This window comes from Benincasa hispida, chromosome 12, assembly GCF_027475165.1.
Source record: "Benincasa hispida cultivar pf3 chromosome 12, pf3_genome.v1.1, whole genome shotgun sequence".
NCBI lineage: Eukaryota > Viridiplantae > Streptophyta > Magnoliopsida > Cucurbitales > Cucurbitaceae > Benincasa > Benincasa hispida.
This window is the reverse complement of record NC_143489.1, coordinates 25,736,771-25,756,357: the sequence shown is the minus strand read 5'-3', so window position 1 is coordinate 25,756,357 and position 19,587 is coordinate 25,736,771. Positions and strand designations below refer to the sequence as shown.

General features: G+C 31.5%; 1 protein-coding gene across 1 annotated transcript; it reads right to left on the bottom strand.

Annotated features, from left to right (window-relative positions):
* Window positions 1-628: 628 nt before the first annotated feature.
* LOC120067009 (cucumisin-like) lies at window positions 629-13,851 on the bottom strand. The gene is made up of 10 exons (XM_039018372.2): window positions 13,655-13,851; window positions 13,465-13,553; window positions 12,858-12,952; window positions 12,175-12,421; window positions 5,827-6,343; window positions 5,168-5,271; window positions 4,658-4,879; window positions 4,438-4,549; window positions 4,093-4,306; window positions 629-1,366 (listed from the first exon to the last, which is right to left on the bottom strand). Exons 1-10 carry the CDS (start codon window positions 13,739-13,741, stop codon window positions 831-833), a joined length of 2,223 nt encoding a protein of 740 aa, XP_038874300.1. The 5' UTR covers window positions 13,742-13,851; the 3' UTR covers window positions 629-830.
* Between the last annotated feature and the right edge of the window lie 5,736 nt (window positions 13,852-19,587).

Genomic DNA, 19,587 nt, shown 5'->3' with positions numbered 1-19,587 from the left:
ATAAATAAGGAAAAACTTGAATATTAATGAAATATAGGTCGCTTATTAGGGTTTCATGTGTAGAAAGCTATTTTGATAATTTCTCTCAAAGTTGATGATAGTAAAGGACCATTCGATATTCTTTTGAAAATCCCGGTCATTTGGCATTTTGAGTCCAATTTTGAGTCATTCGTACAAATCTTCCTTTAAAGAAGTCTTATGTATGAAACAATTTTAATATAAAATTTTAATTGAGTCTATATTGATCCACTTATAAACATTAATTCCACTAATTAACAAAGTTTCTTTATTTTCTTATTTACTTCATACAAATATTTTTAAAATGCAACTCAAATTTTGAAAAAAAATAAAAATGGTTCGTTTCTAGAATTTGTTTGAGAAGTTCAAAATATCTTTTGATGGAGATGAAAACATTGTAAAAGTGGTTTGAAATAAAATATATAATTGCTATTCCTAGAGCCAAAAACAAAAAAAATCAAATAGTTTTCAAACGAAAAGAGGTTTGATCCAGCATAAATTGCAACAATCAATTAATCTTATATTCTATTTAAAATTAAAAATTTTGTAAGCCTATTTTTTAAAATTGAAAATTTGAAAGACTAAAATATACACAAGTACACAACGAACATAGCTAATGAAACGAAGTAACTTTTTTTAGGACAACAGGGACAAGGGATTCAAACCGCAAATCTCTAGGTTGCTAATGCATCCATATGCTAGTTGAGCTATGCTCGTTTTGACAAAGAGAAAAAAAAACTTTTAATACATTTATTGATGTTTAATAATTTGGAAACCTAGGTAATGAGATAATACACGAAATTATAAACTTACTAGTGAATGAAGGGATCAGAATCAAAGACGATTATAGGACTTCTCACTTTGTGTACACCATCATCCCAAACCAAGGAAGCCGATTCAATGCTTCTACTGATTTTTCCCTCAATTATAAGCTCAAATTTTAGCTCTTCACCCAAGGCTTTGAATGAAAGAATAGAAGGATTGACTGAAATATTAATCCCTGAAGGAGCAAAAGTTGTGGCTTTATATGTAGAATTTGTTGACCCAACATTCGTGACCCTTCTTTTGTAAGTTTGATTGAATGAGGTTGAGATATGTGTGGAAAGAGCAAATGAAGGATAATTTAGGTCAAAAACTTGGTCAGAATTGGTTGGAGAACATGTAGAATTATCTTCAAAGATTCGTTGGAGTAAAGTGGTGTTATAACCTTCGCCACATAGGAATCTTATATAGTCAATTTCTGAAGCATTGTAGATCAAACCAGGATTCACTGCACCAAGTGGATTTATATGGCCTGAACCATATGCAAATTCTGCATCTTTGTTAAGTTCAGCTCTCATAGGAAATGCTGTATTACATACATTCAAATTGTGTTAACTTAACTCTATTTTTGTGACAATAATATGAATAAAAGAGAATCATAATTTAGAAGTTGTGACACTTTGATTTCTATGTGGACATCAAAATACTATTAAAAAAAAGGTTTAAATGTTCAGTTTGATCTATGTTACGAATGAATTTTGGACCAAGATGATAGATCTATCAATAAGGAAAAAATAAAATCGGACTGTGACCAAAACAGGATTATGATGGGCTAAAGGTGGGGAGTTGGGTCCAACTCCCCATATGAGCCCTAATTGGCTCAAAGGCCCAACTTGCCCTCGACCTTGGAGTCCAAGGTCGATCCTGGCCCCTTCGAGGCCGAGAAGTCCAACTTTCACATAGAGCATGCTGGCCACACACCAGAGCCCAAGAATCCCATGTAAGATTTGAGCAGGTTATCAAATAATCAAATTTCAAAAGGGAAAAAGAGAAGATCTAGATCAACTTTATCTACATATAAATACATCATTATAGCTTCATATGAGGTAATAGGAATCTTATACTTAGACTCTCTACCTTCTACATTCTTTCACTCTCTAGCTTTAAGCATCAGAGTGCGTGTGGTAAACACCACATCAGTGTGCAAGTTTTCTCTTTTGTAAGCAACGCTCTTTCCCCCTTCAAACAATTTTACTACTAGTGTTACGTGAAGGTTAAATGTGTTTCCCTTGTTCGGATTTTTGCATCAATAGTCTTTATACTTTCAACTTTAGTTCATTTTGGTTTATATGTTTTCAAAATGTTCATTTTAGTCCTTGTACTTTTATTTAGTTTGGTGCATTTGAATTCTTATACTTTCGAAAAGTGACCATTTTGGTCCCTTCATTTTCATTTTTACTTCATTGATAAGGGATCAAATTGACCACTTTTTTTAAAGTTCAAGGACCAAATTAAGATGAACATTTTGAAAGTACAGATATCAAAACGAATCAAAGTTGAAAGTATAGGAATCAAAACGAACATTTTGAAAGTATAGGTACAAAAATAAACGAAAAGTAGTATTTAAACCAAACATTTTTTCCCGTGGGTTTTGGATTTAGTTTATATTTGGTCCCTATGTTCAAAATGTTACATTTGTACTCCTTAGATTTTGAGTTTGATTGCAATTTAATCCGTAGGTTTCAAAATGTTACAATTTTACCCTTGAAATTTGAGTTTTGTTTCAATTTCTCTCTAGATTTCAAGATTTACACTTTTAGTTTCATTTTTTTAAAATACTCACATTTAATTTTTAGTGGGTTTATATCAATTAATTAATTTACAAAATTTAAAATATTTATAATTAATTAAGTTTCACTATTTGTTCATCAATATTAATGTTAATTAAAAATTTTCATTTCATAACTATTTTACATTAATTAATAGACATTAATGTCTAATACTGAAGTGAGTATTTAGTAAAAAAAATCAAGGTTGAAAGTATGAGTGTTGAAACCTAGGGACTAAATTGAGACAACTCAAATCTCAAAGGTAAAATTGCAACATTTTGAAACTTAGGGACTAAATTAAAATCAAACTAAATCGGGCTGTTTGATAGAGAATCTGAAAACATAAATTTAAAAGATATGGATTAAATGAAAACAATGTTGTATTTCATACTTTTAGAAATATGTTTGGTGGCAGATTCAAAAATGAATTATAAAGAGTTGAAAATTGCTAGTTGTAGTTACTTACTAAATATTAGTTGATAATACACTATTATTAATTAATTTATGAACATGTTTTATGTTAAAAAAATTGTGTAGTTTCTATTTTATAATATTATATAATTTATAGATAAATTCTAAATTTGGTCCCTAGAGTTTGGAGGAAATTAAAATTCAGGTCTTATGATTTATTATTTGAATTTAGACTCTATTGTTTGATAAAAGCTTTATAAATAGTCTCTATGCTAGAAATTATTTAAGAGGATTTTAATAAACCATATAGGGACTATATATATAGTAAATATCAAATCATAAAGATTATAGTCTAACTTTTAAAATCATAGGAACTAACTCCTATCTTTATCCAAACCACATGGATCAAATTTGCAATTTAACCTAACTTATAATACATAACATTATATATATATTAATTTTAAAAATTGAGTTTATAACACGAAAAGATTCAAATTCTGGATACAATGAAAACGTAAAAATGTTGCTTTTTGCAGTGTTTGGATTATAAAATCTGAATATTGTATTTGGAAACAAAATCTAAGTTGTCAACCAAACACATATTTACTAAATTTAGTGAATATGAAAACATAAATCATAGTCTAGATTGCCAACCAAAGAGGTCCTTAAAGTCAAAAAGTGAAACACTTTGAAACCTAAAAACCAAATGAAAATTAAACCCAAAACCTATGAACCAAAAATGTAACTTTTTTCCAAAAAAATTACTTGTTTGGTAGTTGGTTTACACCCATTTTTTACGGTTGAGTTTACACGTGACAAACTTTTTTTCCTTCTAATATTTTGGCTGTGGTTGGACTAGGTTACAAAATGAGTGTAACCTAATTAGAAGGTGTTAAATGATATGATATTAAATTTACCTTCATCTATCAACATATGTTTTTAGGTCAATCGGTAATTTAAGATGGTAGTAGAATAGGTATTAATATAATATTAAATTTATATTTACCTATCAACTTAAGTTTAATGGTGAATCGATGATCTAACAAAAGGCAAATAGATTAGTATTAATTACCTGTTGTCATAAGTGCTGATTTAAGGGCAGCAGGAGACCAAGAAGGGTGAAATGATTTAACATAGGCAGCAACTGCTGTAGCATGTGGGCAAGCCATTGAAGTCCCTGAAATAATATTAAAAAGAAGTTTTCTATTGTCATCTTTAGCTGTTGAAGGAGAACTTATAGGACTCCATGCTGCAAGAATTTCAACTCCTGGACCACTCAAATCTGGCTGCACTTCCAAAAAAGAAAAATCAATCACAAAAAAAATTACTTATAAAATATCGTTATATTATAAATGATATGTGACTCTTCATTTCCATGAGTTTAGTATTGTAAAAGAAAGTTAGAAGTTGATTATACCTTGAGAATGTTTGGGGTTGTTGGATTTGGACCTCTTGAAGAGAAAGATGCAACAAAAGGAGCTGCTTCATGCTTTCCTTCAATACTTTTTGATATTGTTGCTGTTGGAAGGCTGTAAATAATCATGTAGATAATTAATTAATTAATTAATTAATTAATCCATCCTTAATTAATAATTAATAATATGTGAATTTTGTAATTAGTGAGTATAATAATTTACCTAGTTAAGTTGAGATAAGAAGAAATGAGAGCTCCTTCTTGTGTGCCAAGATGGGAGGCAGGCAAGGGAAAAGAGAATGTGAGATCTTTTGGACTTTTGTCTTGCATTATAATTCCAACCGCCCCTTCTATAGAACCTAAAAGTGTTTGTGGTACCAAAATATCACAAAGGGCAATTTTACCCTTCACCAATTCCCTGTCCACTGTGTTTCCCAAGCAAAATCTATTTCACAAAAGAATTAAGAAAGAAAAATCTGAAATATTAGATAACATACTTGGGACTATAAATTTAGCGAATATAACTCAATTGGTGAAAGTATATACATGCTCGACGGTCGCAAGTAATTGAACTTAATAGGAAAAAAAAAGACCATAAATGAAATATTTACTAATACAAAATAAATAAATAAATCGATGATTATTTTGATATAATTAATCAATTCCCCTAAATACATCATTAAATTATATAGTGGGGAATCAAGATCATTAAAGATGAAAATTGAGTAGTAACCTGGAGATGGATCCATTAAAGCCACCGGTAACATTTGGTACATTTCCAGCATACACAAATGGATATTGTGTTCCATTTAAATCAAATGTATTGATTGTCACTCCCTGTTATAAACATATGAAAAGTATATATATTAATAAGTTACTTTAGGATAAAAATACTTGAAACCAACTTTTAGAAAAATAAATTTTAAGTATTTAATGATTAATCTCTCCCTAATTTATATTAGAAACTTCAGAAATCGTCATGAGTCAACTCCAATCACCACATTCGCCAATCGTTGTCGGCCAACCTCCAAATACCATCTCCGACGACCGACAACGATGACCACCAACCACAGCCACGAGCGAATTCTTTTATAATAATTTAAAATTTATAAAAATATTTTTATTATATAACAAACGAAACAAACTTTACATAAAAACACTTTTATAAAAGACATGTATTTTTATTTTAAAGAGTTTCTATCGAAACTATTTAAATAATGAATTTTCTAAAAATATTTTTTTCTTCAATCAGACCCTTAGAATTTGGTTAAGATTATAACTCTTTACTACAAAAGGAAAAAAAAATAAAGAAAATAGAGTTAATACAGTTAATATTCAAAAGACAAAAAATCAATTAGTTAGAAAACAGAGGAGACTAATTAATTGACATACATTGAACCTTCTTCCATCTCCAAGTTGAACACCAGTTACAAATTTCCTATCGGTAGTACTGGCTGCCACCGTTAAAGACCAAGGTGAGAAGTTTGTAAGGGTGAAAGAGCTTGGACCATCATTGCCGGCAGACGTTGATGTAAGGATTCCGTTCTTCATTGCATGGAAAGTTCCGATGGCGATGGGGTCACTAAAGTAATTAGCTATCGGCTTCCTTGGTCCAAGGGACATGGAGATGATGTCAACCCCATCGGCAATAGCATCATCAAATGCTGCAAGAATATCAACACTAAAGCAAGTGTCTGACCAACATACTTTGTAGGCGGCGATACGTGCCGACGGGACTCCTCCTCTTGCCGTGCCAGAGCCGAGACCAAGCATACTCGCTTGCCTGACCAACCCGCCTGCTACCGTCGATGCTACGTGCGTCCCATGGCCGTTTGAATCTCTTGGACCTTTGATATCGTTTATTGGATACTGACCATTGCGACGATATGATCGAGCTCCAATGATTTTACTACATACAACATCCAAGCTCATGTTAGGCTCGTCGTATGTTAGGGAATGTTTTTAAAAGTAGTGTTTTAACCAAATTAGTTTATTAACCCATGATTTATATATCATCTTTTTAATATTTGATTCTACAATTTTAAAAGTGATTTAGTACAATCAAAACTAAATGGGATTTTCAATCATCGCTCAAGAACATATTTGAGATTAACTTTTAGAATAAATGTTTACATTGAGATCTTCTAAAAAGGAAATTCTTATAAATAGAAATATTCAAAAAATATTTACACAAAAAACTCTAAAAGTATTTTATATTTTTTGAACTTTTTGCTATAAAGTGTTGAAAAGTTTGTTATTATTAAACTTTATTTGTGGCATTTAGTGTGACTTTTGGGTTTTGTGACTTTTAGCTTTTTGTAACCAATAATTATTTTTGAATTATAGGAGTTATGTGAGTTATGAGCATTTGATGACATTTATAGCTTTAAACCATTGGCATTCTTATGGTTATGTTTGTAAGCCTATATAAAGGCATGCTTAGTTGAATGGAAAACATATATATCACATTTTTCATATTTGTCCTCCTCTTTTTTTTTCTAACATAGTGGTATCAAAGCTAGTAGAAAATATTGAGAGAAAAATAGCCAGCGGTGGGATAGGTTCACTTCAGCTACCAATGCTTACCAAGCTCAACTATGACAATTGGAGCATCAAGATAAAAGCATTACTAAGAGCACAAGACGTGTGGGAGATCGTGGAGAACGGTTTCCAAGTGGCAGAAGTTAGAGCTGATCAAGCGCAGTTAAAGGAGACAAGAAAGAAGGACAAGAAGGCCCTTTATATCTTGTATCAATCGGTGGACGAAGATATGTTTGAGACCATCGCCAATGCGGAAACGTCAAAGGCGGCATGGGACAAGCTCCAATCGACTCATAGAGGATCCGATCGTGTGAAAAAGGTACGGTTGCAAACCTTAAGTGGTGAGTTTGAATCTTTACAAATGAAGGAGATGGAGGTGATAGCGGAATATCATACAAAAATAATGGCTGTCGTCAACCAATTGAGACAGAATGGTGAAGAAATCACTGATGTTCGTGTCATGGAGAAGGTTTTACGAAGCCTAAATACAAAGTTTGAGATTATCGCCACGATGATCAAGGAGACACAGGATCTCGAGAACATGACAACTGAACAATTTATAGGCTCGTTACAAGCCTATGAGGAGAAAAAGAAAAGGAAGATGGAGCAAATAGAGACTGTTGAATAACTTCTCCAACTCAAAATCAAGAAAGAGAATAGTCGTGGATGTGGTAGAGGTCGTAGTGGTCGAGGCCATGGTGTAAGAGGTGAAGCCAACACTGATGTTTCTCAAAACTCGTCTGAATCCTCAAGAGGAAGAGGAGGTCGAGGTCGTGGAAGACGTGGTGAAGGTCCGGGAGAGATAAATCTCAGGTAAAATGTTATAATTGTAACAAAAATGGATATTATGCAAATGAATGTTACTCATCTCAAACAGAGTCGATTGATCGAAAGCATCAGGACCGATCAATTGCTAGCACATCAAAAACCCATCAAGGGCAATCCAATTATACAGAGGAGAATGGAACCTTATTTATGATTTCAAAGAGAGAAAAAGAGAATCAAGATAGTATGTGGTATCTTGACACAGGAGCCTCGAATCATATGTGTGGAAAACACGAGATGTTTGTGGAGTTGAACGAGATGGAGAAAGGTATTATTGCCTTTGGAGACAATTCTTTGGCCGCCATAAAAGGAATAGGTAAAATTTTCATTTGGTTAAAAAATGGAGAAAATCAATATATCACACATGGTTATTACATTTCCAATGTAAAAAATAATTTATTGAGTGTAAGGCAATTGTTAGAGAAAAGTTTTGAACTTCAAATGAAAAAAAATTGTTTGTATTTGAGGGATAATCATGCGAGACTTATTGCTAAAGTCTCCATGACTAAAACCAAATGTTTCCTTTGAATATATGTAATGATGTTCCAAAATGCTTGAAGAAGTGTTATGAAGATCTCTCTTGGCTATGGCATCTACGGTTCGGGCACCTCAATTTTGGAAGTCTAGAAGATTTGTCGAAGAAGAAGATGGTGCAAGGTTTACCACACATTCACAAGCCAAACCAAGTGTGTGAAGGGTGTTTGCTTGGCAAACATCATCGAAGTAGTTTTCTGAAGGAGTCTATGACAAGAGCAAAGAAGCCTTTAAAACTCATCTATGTCGATGTGTGTGGAATGATCAAATCAAAGTCTCATGGTAAAAGTAAATATTTCCTTCTTTTTATCGATGATTTTTCTAGAAAAACATGGGTGTACTTTTTGAAGAAAAAATCAGACATATTTGAAATCTTCAAGAGATTTAAATCACGTGTGGAGAATGAAAGCAACCTTACAATCAAGGCCATGATAACCGATCGAGGTGGTGAATTCACATCAAATGAATTCAAACAATTTTGTGATGAAAAAGGCATCTGACGTCCATTAGCAGTCCCAAGGACACTGCAACAAAATGGCATGGTGGAGAGGAAGAATCGGACAATCTTGAACATGGCAAGAAGCATGCTAAAGACAAAGAAGATGTCGAGGGAATTTTGGGCAGAGAACGTAGCTTGTACGGTTTATTTGACAAATCAAGCACCAACCAAAAGTGTGCTTGACAAGACACTTCAAGAAGCATGGAACGGAAGAATACCCGGGATTAGTCACTTCAAGGTGTTTGGGAGTATTGCATATGCTTATGTGTCGGAAGAAAAAGGACCAAGCTCGATGATCGAAGCGAGAAACTCATCTTCATCAGGTATGATGCAAGTTCAAAGGGTTATCGTCTTTACAATCCTTTGAATGGGAAGGTAATGATTAGTCGTGATGTTGTTTTTTATGAGGAAGCCTCTTGGGATTGGAATATACAAGAGGAGGAGTATGATTTCCTTCCATATTTTGAAGAAGACGATGAAAATGAGCCGACCAGGGATGAAATGGGTGAAGGTTTTCCCATTCCAATGTCACGTCATTCGACCGATCGATCATCATCTGAAGGTTCATCCAACGATTCAGAGAACAAAATTGGCCCAAGAGGAACTTGAAGTCTACAGGAACTTAATGAGGTAAATGAAAATCAAAATGACACAATTCTCTATTGTCTTTTTGGTGATTGTGAGTCTATTAGTTTCCAAGAAGCCATTACAAGCAAGAAATGGAAGGATACAATGGATGAAGAAATTCGAGCGATAGAGAAAAATGACACATGGGAGTTAACCAAGCTTCCAAAAGGGCACAAAATGATCGGAGTGAAGTGGGTATACAAGACAAAGAGAAAAGTCAATGGCGATATTGAGAGGCATAAGGCGAGACTAGTGGTGAAAGGGTATAGCCAACGACATGGCATCGATTATGATGAGGTATTTGTCCCTGTTGTTTGCTTTGAAACTATTCGTTTGATTATTGCTTTGGCAGCCCATAATCATTGGAAGATACATCAAATGGATGCCAAATCAGCATTTTTGAACGGAATTCTTGAGGAAGAGGTCGATGTGGAACAACCATTGGGTTATGAAGTCAAGGGTGAAGAAGATAAAGTGCTTCGATTGAAGAAGGCACTTTATGGTTTAAAGCAAGCACCAAGAGCATGGAATTCGAAGATTGACAAGTACTTTCAAGAGAAGAAGTATATGAAGTGTCCTTATGAGTATGCTTTCTACATCAAAATGCAAGATGAAAGCATACTAATCATTTGTTTATATGTTGATGATTTAGTATTTACCGAAAACAATCCTAGCATGTTTGATGAGTTCAAAGAGAGATGGCAAAGGAGTTTAAAATGACGAACATTGATCTCCTGAGTTACTATCTTGGGATCGAGGTCAAACAAGGTGAAGATGGGATTTTTATATCCCAAGAGGGCTATGCTAAAGAAGTGCTCAAGAAGTTCAATATGAATGATGCTAATCCAGTTGGAATACCGATGGAATGTGGAGTCAAAATCACCAAGCAAGATAGAGGAGAGAAGGTAAATTCTACATATTTCAAAAGCTTGGTTGGAAGTTTGAGATACTTGACATGTACAAGATCGGATATTCTTTATTCGGTTGGAATTATTAGTCGATTTATGGAGGAACCGACAAAAACACATTGCAAAATGACAAAAAGGATACTTCGCTACATCAAATGGACGATTGGGTATGGTCTTTCCTATGTCTCTTCTAGCAATTTTGATATTGTTGGTTATTGCGATAGTGATTGGAGTAGTGATTTGGATGATTGAAAGAGCACTACGGGACTTGTGTTTTTTATTGGTGAAACGGCGTTCACATGGATGTCGAAAAAGCAACCCATAGTCACATTATCAACATGTGAGACAGAGTACGTCGCAGCAACTTCACGTGTATGTCATGCAATTTGGCTAAGAAACTTAGTGAAGGAGTTGAAGTTTCAAATGGAAGGTCCAATGGAGATTTTTGTTGACAACAAATCGGCTATTGCCTTAGCCAAAAATCCAGTATTTTATGGGAGGAGCAAGCACATTGATACCCGATTTCACTACATTCAGGATTGCATTACGAAGAAAGAAGTAGAACTCAAATATATCAAGCCACAAGACCAAGCGGCAAACATTTTCACAAAACCCCTCAAGTTGGAGACTTTTATCAAAATGAGGAGTTTACTTGGTGTAACAAATCAGGTTTAAGGGGGTGTTGAAAAGTTTGTCATTATTATACTTTATTTGTGGCATTTAGTGTGACTTTTGGGTTTTGTGACTTTTAGTTTTTTGTAACCAATAGTGATTTTTGAGTTATAGAAGTTATGTGAGTTATGAGCATTTGATGACATTTATAGCTTTAAACCATTGGCATTCCTATGGTTATGTTTATAAGCCTATATAAAGGCATGCTTAGTTGAATGGAAAACATATATCTCTCATTTTTCATATTTGTCCTCCACTTTTTTTTTCTAACATAAAGTGTAAATTTTTTTAATTTTTTATATTTAAAAAGGTCCGAACTAGAGAACATTTTCAAAGCAATGAAATTTTGAATATAGAGAAATAAAATAACAAAGATATAAAAGAAAATTGGTGACGAAAAATTGGGGAGAATAACTTTATAAAGAGAGAAAAAAAACTTAGCAGTGAGGAAAAAATCAAGAGCACAAAGTTAGAGAAAGATGTTTAAAAACAGCTCGAGAGAGAAAATTTTGAGAGAAGTTAAAACCATTTGAAGAGAGAAAAAAAATGAGAATAATGTAATTTTAAAAAAATAATAATAAAACAAAATTAGTGGTTAACATGATAAAAACTTTAGAGCTGATATAATTAGGGGGAGCGTAAGATAAGAAGAAATAAAAAATTTTAAAAAGAAATATACACATTTTCTAAAAATTTTAGGACAAAATAAAGTGACATAAGAGGAGGAGAATTTTGAAAAATGAAATACCAATATTAAAAAAAAAAAAAAAAAAAAAAAACATTCACAATCACCTAACAAAAATTACTTGAAATCAAACTATTTTTTTTTAGATGTTTCAAAAATCATTTTTCTATCATTGTCAAAGTACCACAATTTCTAAATTTTGGTGTTTGACAATCAACTAGAAACGTGATTTTAGCCACGTCAAAAGTGATTTTGATCATTACAAAAGCACTCCCAAGCATAATTTTAGATAATTAATGTAATGTCTCAGATTTAAAATTGATCATCTCATTTAGATGTGATCTCGGTTCATTCAATGTCCCCCTCTTAAATTCGAGACGTTACAATTAAATAATAGGCAATATGGAATCAATGTAAAAAATTCTGATGTATTTTGTTTGTGAACTTACTTGTTACAAGAGAAATTGGATGAGACTTCACAAGAACCCTTCCACTTTGGCGGTGGCGGGCCATATCCATGGTCGAGGAAACTAGGGGATTCTGGCCAAATTCCGGTGTCAAATACTCCCACAATGATATCACTTTCCACTGATGGAACTCGATTAACTTGTTGGGTCAACCCCATGAAATCCCAGGATCTTGTTGTGTGAAGTTGTATTTTTTCATTTAGAAAAACTGAAATTACATCCTTCATTTCTAAAATTAAGAAAAAAAAATATATATATATATATTATGGACCGACGTGGAAAATGTACAACCATATAGTTCAAATATATTACACATAATTAAACGATAAAAATCCTTAATTTTTTAAAAAAAAATGGAAAGAATTTTATGCTGCCTTATGGACTAAGAATGAGTAACATCCGATTTAGCCACAATGAGAAAACGGACTGGAAAATCCCAAGCCCAAATACTATCCTGATGGTTAGTCCTGGCCTCTTTTGCTAAAGCATTAGCTAACCTATTACACGGACGATTAATATAAAAAGTCTTAAATTTAAATAATATAATTCTTTGAAATTAGAAATGGTGCTAATATATTATACATGTCTTCACATCATAGGACTTATTTTCCTTGATCCCATGGGAAAAAAAAGCATATCCTTAAGGTTTATGAAGATGTACGTACCTGAAACTTTTTTTACTTCAGTTTCAGTTAGCTTCGCAACGAAGCCATTAAAACTTCTCTTGTAGCTATGGAGCAAAGAGTGTGGAGCGAAAGTACTGAAAATAAGAGTTTTTTTTTTCTTAGTCAGTACATTTGATGATCATAACATATGAGTTTGATCTAACAAATAATGAATTGATTATCTAGTATAAGTTTAGTTTTGAACATTCAAACATGTGTCGTCAAAGACATGTTTTTTAGTTTTAAAAATGTGTCTAATAGATTTCTCAATTATATAATTTGTATTTTATAAGTTCTAGATTTAAAAAAATATATGTCTAATAAAATAAGTCACTGAACTCTCTTCACTTTATGTTAACATATCAAATTAATTTTCAATTTTTTGTCTGATAAATTCATTTCCAATTCGATATCTTTAGACACAATATTTGAAACCAACAACTTAAGAAACATTGAATATGGCAATGACTTCTAGCTAATTTAGTAATGAAACTTATTATACATACTTTTCAAATTAGATCTATTAAACACGAACACAAAAATTCAAAGACTAGATTAATAATTAAACCTAGCCCCTATTAAATTAAAGTTGGACGATTATAATCACCTCCCGATGGCTTCTTGTAGCATTCTCATATGATGAGATGAGGTTGAAACTTGGTGTTTTGGATGACTTCCCATGTATACAATATACGTCTGCAAAGTAAAAAAAAAATATATATTAATAATTACATATTAAACCAAAAAGAAAAAGAAAAAAATTGAGATAATATATTAGAGGCAAAAATAAGAGTTGCCTTTCGTTGGTCATCTTCAGAAATTGAGCAGAAAAATAGCAAAGAAAAGCAAAAGCTAAGGAAAAGAAGGCTTGAAAGAGATGACATATTGAATGATTTTGAGAATATTTGGTTTTTAGTTTGAGACTAAAAAGAAAGATGTTTTGATATAAATTATTGAAATGATATGAATTGTATTTATATACCAAAGTTTGATTGAAACTTTTGTGGAAAAATTAAAGCTCATTTGAAATGTCAACAAACAATTATTGGTTTTCATTTTCTTTGAATGTCGACAAATGTAACGACCTATAGCAAGTACTTGGTCTTCATAACGCGGTAGTGAACTAATCAACAATTGGAATAAAATGTGATGATGTTTCCAAAAGCAATAAATACCGCAAATATCTATTTGTCTCTAAATGACCATTGTCCTATCAATTTATTAAATTTCACTGTAATTACCTTTTAAAATCATTCATACATTAATTTCAAATGGGTGTATATTTCTTCAAATGTCGGTTTTATAAAATGGACAATTAAATTAAATAGATACATGATTCTCAAAGAAAATTAGGATTAAGAATCTAAATCGATTATTTTATGAAAGTTTAGGGATTATTTGTCACACACTATAAATTTTGCTCAAGGTTTTTTAAATAAAAAATAGTGGAGGGTATAAATTGATTCACCAAAAAAAAATGAAAGATTTAAATTGATACAATTATTAATTTAAGATTTAAATTGGTATCATCTAAACTTTAGGGTGTATAAATTGATATTATCCCTAATAAGTATGCATGGCAGACCTTTTATTCTTTGGGATGTATCGACTAATTAATCACAAGTTTTTTTTTTTTTTTAGATGCTGGCTAAAATATATGGTCTTGTTTGTGTTCATATGTTGATCAATTTAGCAATCATAACTAGAAAATATAGTTCATATATATATAAACACACACCATGTTTTAACGAGTCAAAATTAATAAACATTATGTATTTAAGTTGGTATGGGAATATTCTTATATTGAGTTACTTCATTTTCAATATACTAAAATTTTCTTTTTCTTTTTGAAAATTAAGTTTCTAAACTCTACTTTCCCACATCTAAATTTTTATTCTATATTGTCCACTTTCTACTAATGTTTTAAAAAATCGGTCAAATTTTAAAAGCTAAAAAAGTAAGTTTTGAAAACTTGCTTGTGCTTCTAGATTTTGACTAAGAACACGGACGAATTTAGTATGGATCCAGGAGGGGCTCAAACTCCCCTCAACTTTATGCTTTTTATATATAAATATAATTAGTATAGTTTCAAAACCACTAGCTAGCTAAGTGGTACATCTGTATTTTAGCCTTCTCCAAACTCAAGTTTAAGCCCCACTCATTACATTTATTAAAATCTTGGTTGATAATCAATTGACTTTCAAATGGTTATTAAACGAGACTTAAAATAATTAAATTTTAATTATTTATCGAGGTGGGTGAAAATAATTGGCCTTGACAAAATAAGCATAGTTCAACGATTATTGACATGATTTTCCATCTTAGATATGGAGATTCTGTTGGGTTTTATGTCCTAAAACTCGTGGTATGTAGACAATAGAACTTATTCTAAAAATTCAATAAGGTGTTATTGAATAGACGTTTTGCTTAATAGAAATCCAATAAACCTAAAAGTCCCTTGACTATTAGATGAGTACTTGAACTTTATGTGCAGACATAAAGGTAGATCAGGTTCGAGGAAATAGTCAAAATGATCTATAGTATATGAATAAGGTTGGGTACCTTATTCTGGTAACACTATTGGATGCAACATACTCTGTTGTTGCAAAGAGTTGTAAAGTGCTACAAACGAAGTGGTCCTAATTCTTTCATGTTGGGACATAAGAAGTAGGGGTGTCCTTGTGCAAAAAAGTTTGTACAAGATCAGACCACGAAATCAGGCACTCTTACTTTATAACGTTGTTTACTGTTTAAGACTGACTATTTCAAAGTGATGACCTAGGTAACTTGACCTTAATCCTGAGCTAACTATGAACTCTTGTTTATATAGAATTATCCTTAGACTTGCATATGTGAGGGTTGGCTCAACAGCGTCAGCTCAATAACCTCCTATTTTAGGGGTAAGACTGGATAGATAGCTGGGGACATAGGGTGTTAGATGGAATTCACTCTTACCCGCTTTTAGGGATAGTAGAGAGGTTATTCCCTTAAGTGTTGGTTCTGGGTCTTGAACAAGGGACCCCGCCCTCTCACTAGCTCGAGAGGGACTCAATTTTGTTGATTGAATCACAAAACAATTGTTCATTAGGGGATCAATGGGACTTAAGGAACAAGAGTTAATTTCAGGGATAAAACAGAGATCCGAACCAGCCGTTATTACGAACAACCTGTGAAGGGTTAACTTACTAATCATGGTTATATCAAGTGGACATAATATATCTATAGTGAGGGGATTTCAACTATGGGCTTTAGTGGAGTGATTCATTAGTTAACGAATGGGGTTAGTTCGGTCTAATGAGTTTAACCGTTTAATCTCGGATCGTTGGAGCCCATGATCTGTAGGTCCACAAGGTCCTCTTACTAGCTCGAAAATGAATTAGCTCTAAAGTAGCATGATAAGTTAATTTGAAACGTTCAAATTAGAATTAAACGAAATTGGAGAATATATATTTAAATATGATTTAAATATATGAAGATGAATTTGTGTAAAATTAATTTAATATTAGATATTAAATTAATTAGAATTATTAAATGGTTTAAATAATTATTTATTTTATTAGAAAATTAATTTATAAAATTAATAAATTTTGATTTTTAAATCAAAAGTGATTTTAAAATCAAAATAAGAATTTGGAATTAGAAAATTACACAAATGGAAAAATGAGTTTTTCCAACTCCATCTTCAAGTAACTCACTAATAACCCATCATCTTCAAGCTTCAATTACTCCAAGCATGAGTTGCATCCCATGCAACTATTCTCTTTGCATGATGGTCTGTAATATATTGAAGAGATTGGAGTGATTTTGAGACAATGCAATCAAAAGTATTTTGCGGGTGAAGAATGTGTTCTTCCATTGGGTTGCTGTTGTGAGCATTCTCCAGATTCCCTTGATTCCAGCTTATTTTGAGTTCCACAACACCAAGAGAATAGTAGGGAAGATCTTGTGGTGGTCTACACAAAGATTTGGTTCGGAATTTGTAGCTGTAAATCGAGATTTCAAAGGTTCTTTAAAGGTATTATATCTTGAAACCCATTAATTTCTGCTATAATATTTTTCATTTCGGCCAAAATTAATGAATTAGAGTGCTTATCGATACTCATTGCTTCCGTTGCGTGCTGATACAATCCAACAGATTCGATCTCTATTTCCACCATTGTTATCCTAAAAAAAAGAGAGAAAATGATTGGTCTTGTTTGAAATATATATGTTGATCAATTATTTATTAAACATAACTTAAAAAAATACAGTTCATATATACAATGCTTCAACGATTAGCGGTCCGTCTTCGGCATTATTTTATTGGAGGTGTTATCCTAGAGGCCGGTGGTTGAGTTATGAATGCATAAATACGTAGATCAGTAAATTGATTAAGATAGGAATCAAATCTAATTTATAGACAATAATAACTTTTAAGATGTGTTTGAATTACATTTTCAAGTGTTTAATTTAAAAAATAAGTTATTTTGAAAGAAATTGGAGTGTTTGACGATCATTCAAAATAGTTTTTAAATTAAATTTTAACAAAAGTATTTAAATAAAAATGAATTTTTTAAAAATATTTTTTCTTAAGTCAACCCAAACCATATTAAATCCTTGGTACAAAATTTTGATTGAAATCTTTATCATAGGATTAAATTGTTATAATTTTCAAAGTACAGTGTTAGATTATAAATATTGTTTATCGTCATACTAAAATATATCAAGTTCTATGATATATTATTATGAATCCACCACTAAAGTATAATTGATATTGTACAAATATTTTTGACATATTCAAAGAAAAAAGAGACAAGTCATTGTGACTCGGTCTTATTCATATAAGGTTCATTGAATTAATTGGGGCAATAGGAAAGGATTGGACCATTATGACTGACCCTAACCAAAAAACAAATTCCAAGTTGAAGGATCCATGAAGCTGCCAGTTTTTTCTCCTTTAAAATCTATTTTCATACTTTCATTTTAATTCTTAAATTTCTAAGGTATTTATTTTAGTTTTCAACTTTCAAATTTATTCTGGGAACTTTTGAATTTTTAAAAGATATATTTTAGTTTCTCAAACTTTTAAAATTACAATCATTTTTTTTTTTTTTGTTATTATTATAGATAATTTTAAATTTAGATTAAAATAGGTTAAGCTGAATACTATTTGGGTACAAACTGGACAAAACCAAAATTCAAAATCGCAAAACTAAATCCAAAACCCAAATGAGTCATAAGCAAGATGAACAATAGGCCAATCTGCCTATGACTTACCTTGACCAAGGCAGAGGTGGACCTTCTTAGTCCAAGGGTGTGCAATTTGCACACTCATGACTCGTGCATGAGTTAGAGAAAATGGTGAAAACTCAAGATATCTATTGGAAAAGGGGAAACTCTTAGGTTATCCGTCCTATATATACATCTTTATAATTTTAGGACGAGTAAATCTATTATAATTTTTAAAATCTCTTGCTGCATTCTAAACCTCAAATAAACTAACTTAAAAATCGGAGGTAATGTGACATGACAAGTATTACATTAATGTCCAAATTGTTCTTTATTGTAGGTCATATTTTTCTTGATTCAATAAATTTACTATTGAAACACGTGCAAATAAAGTGAATTTTTGCATATTTGTGCATCTAACATTTTTTATTTTATTTTTTATTTTTTGATAAATGAATTGCGACATAACTAACCTATAATATGTGTACATAAGAGTATGTTAATATGAGCATGTAGGGTTACCCTACGAAGTTAAACAGGCATTTAAATAGTGAAAATAGCATAACATAGGACCAAAATGATTGCTAAATGTTGTCCATTGAGTAGGTGGGCTCATCAATGTACAATAGGGAGAGCGAAAAAAAAAAAGGCGTTGGGATAAAAGAGGGAACTCTCTAGTTTAAGTGGGAAAAAAAGGTGTTAGGAGAAAAAATCTGTTATTTGTCACATCAATATAGTTTTAAAAATGTGGTGGGATTTACCAACTTTGATATGAAGTCTATAAATATTTATGAAGACAAATCCCTAATATGAATAAAGGGAGTACAATATTCTCGTAGTATTAAAAATTTTCCTAGTTTAAGTTAAGAGACTATTTGCCAGGTGGCAGGGCACGCTATCAAGTGGCGAGCCACGTCACATAAATCAGTATTATGTAAATTGAGGCCATTAATAACATTCAATTTATGTACTCATGTACCATCTAAAAGATCAGGAACATTTGTTAATTATTTATAACTATTTTTCTTTGATTTCATTTAAAATTATCTCAAAATCTTCTAGATAAAAGTATTCATGATGTCCAAAAGTATCATCAAAGTAGCAAGAAACTTTATTAAATAATTCTTCCTAAATAAGTAGAAAAATTTGAGGAAGAGAGCAAAAAGTTTTATGTTATGCATCGACATAAAATTCTAATGGGTAATCTAAACCCTAATTCCACAAATAAGGTTTTTTTCTTGTTTTATTATTTACTTTTTTACAAAAAAATTTCAAAATGCAACTTAAATTTTGAATACCAAAAATTTGGTTTGTTTCTACAATCTAATTAAGAATTCAAAATACTGTTTTTAGGAAGATAAAAACAATGTAAAAAAGTTATGGAAAAAAAAAATAAAAAACGAAAAACACAAATGGTTATCTAATAAGACTGATCAATTTATATATATATATAGAAAATTAGCTCTTATAAAACTTTCATATTATATTTATGGAAGTAAATTAGATTATTAAGCTAGAAAGA

What these genes read in the sequence shown, in the direction of transcription:
- LOC120067009 (XM_039018372.2), bottom strand. Translation starts at nt 13,741, where the DNA reads ATGTCATCTCTTTCAAGCCTTCTTTTCCTTAGCTTTTGCTTTTCTTTG. An exon ending in CTGAAGATGACCAACGAAAG is followed by an intron (nt 13,554 to 13,654) that starts GCAACTCTTATT and finishes TTTACTTTGCAG; the next exon opens with ACGTATATTGTATACATGGG. An exon ending in CTACAAGAAGCCATCGGGAG is followed by an intron (nt 12,953 to 13,464) that starts GTGATTATAATC and finishes TCTTATTTTCAG; the next exon opens with TACTTTCGCTCCACACTCTT.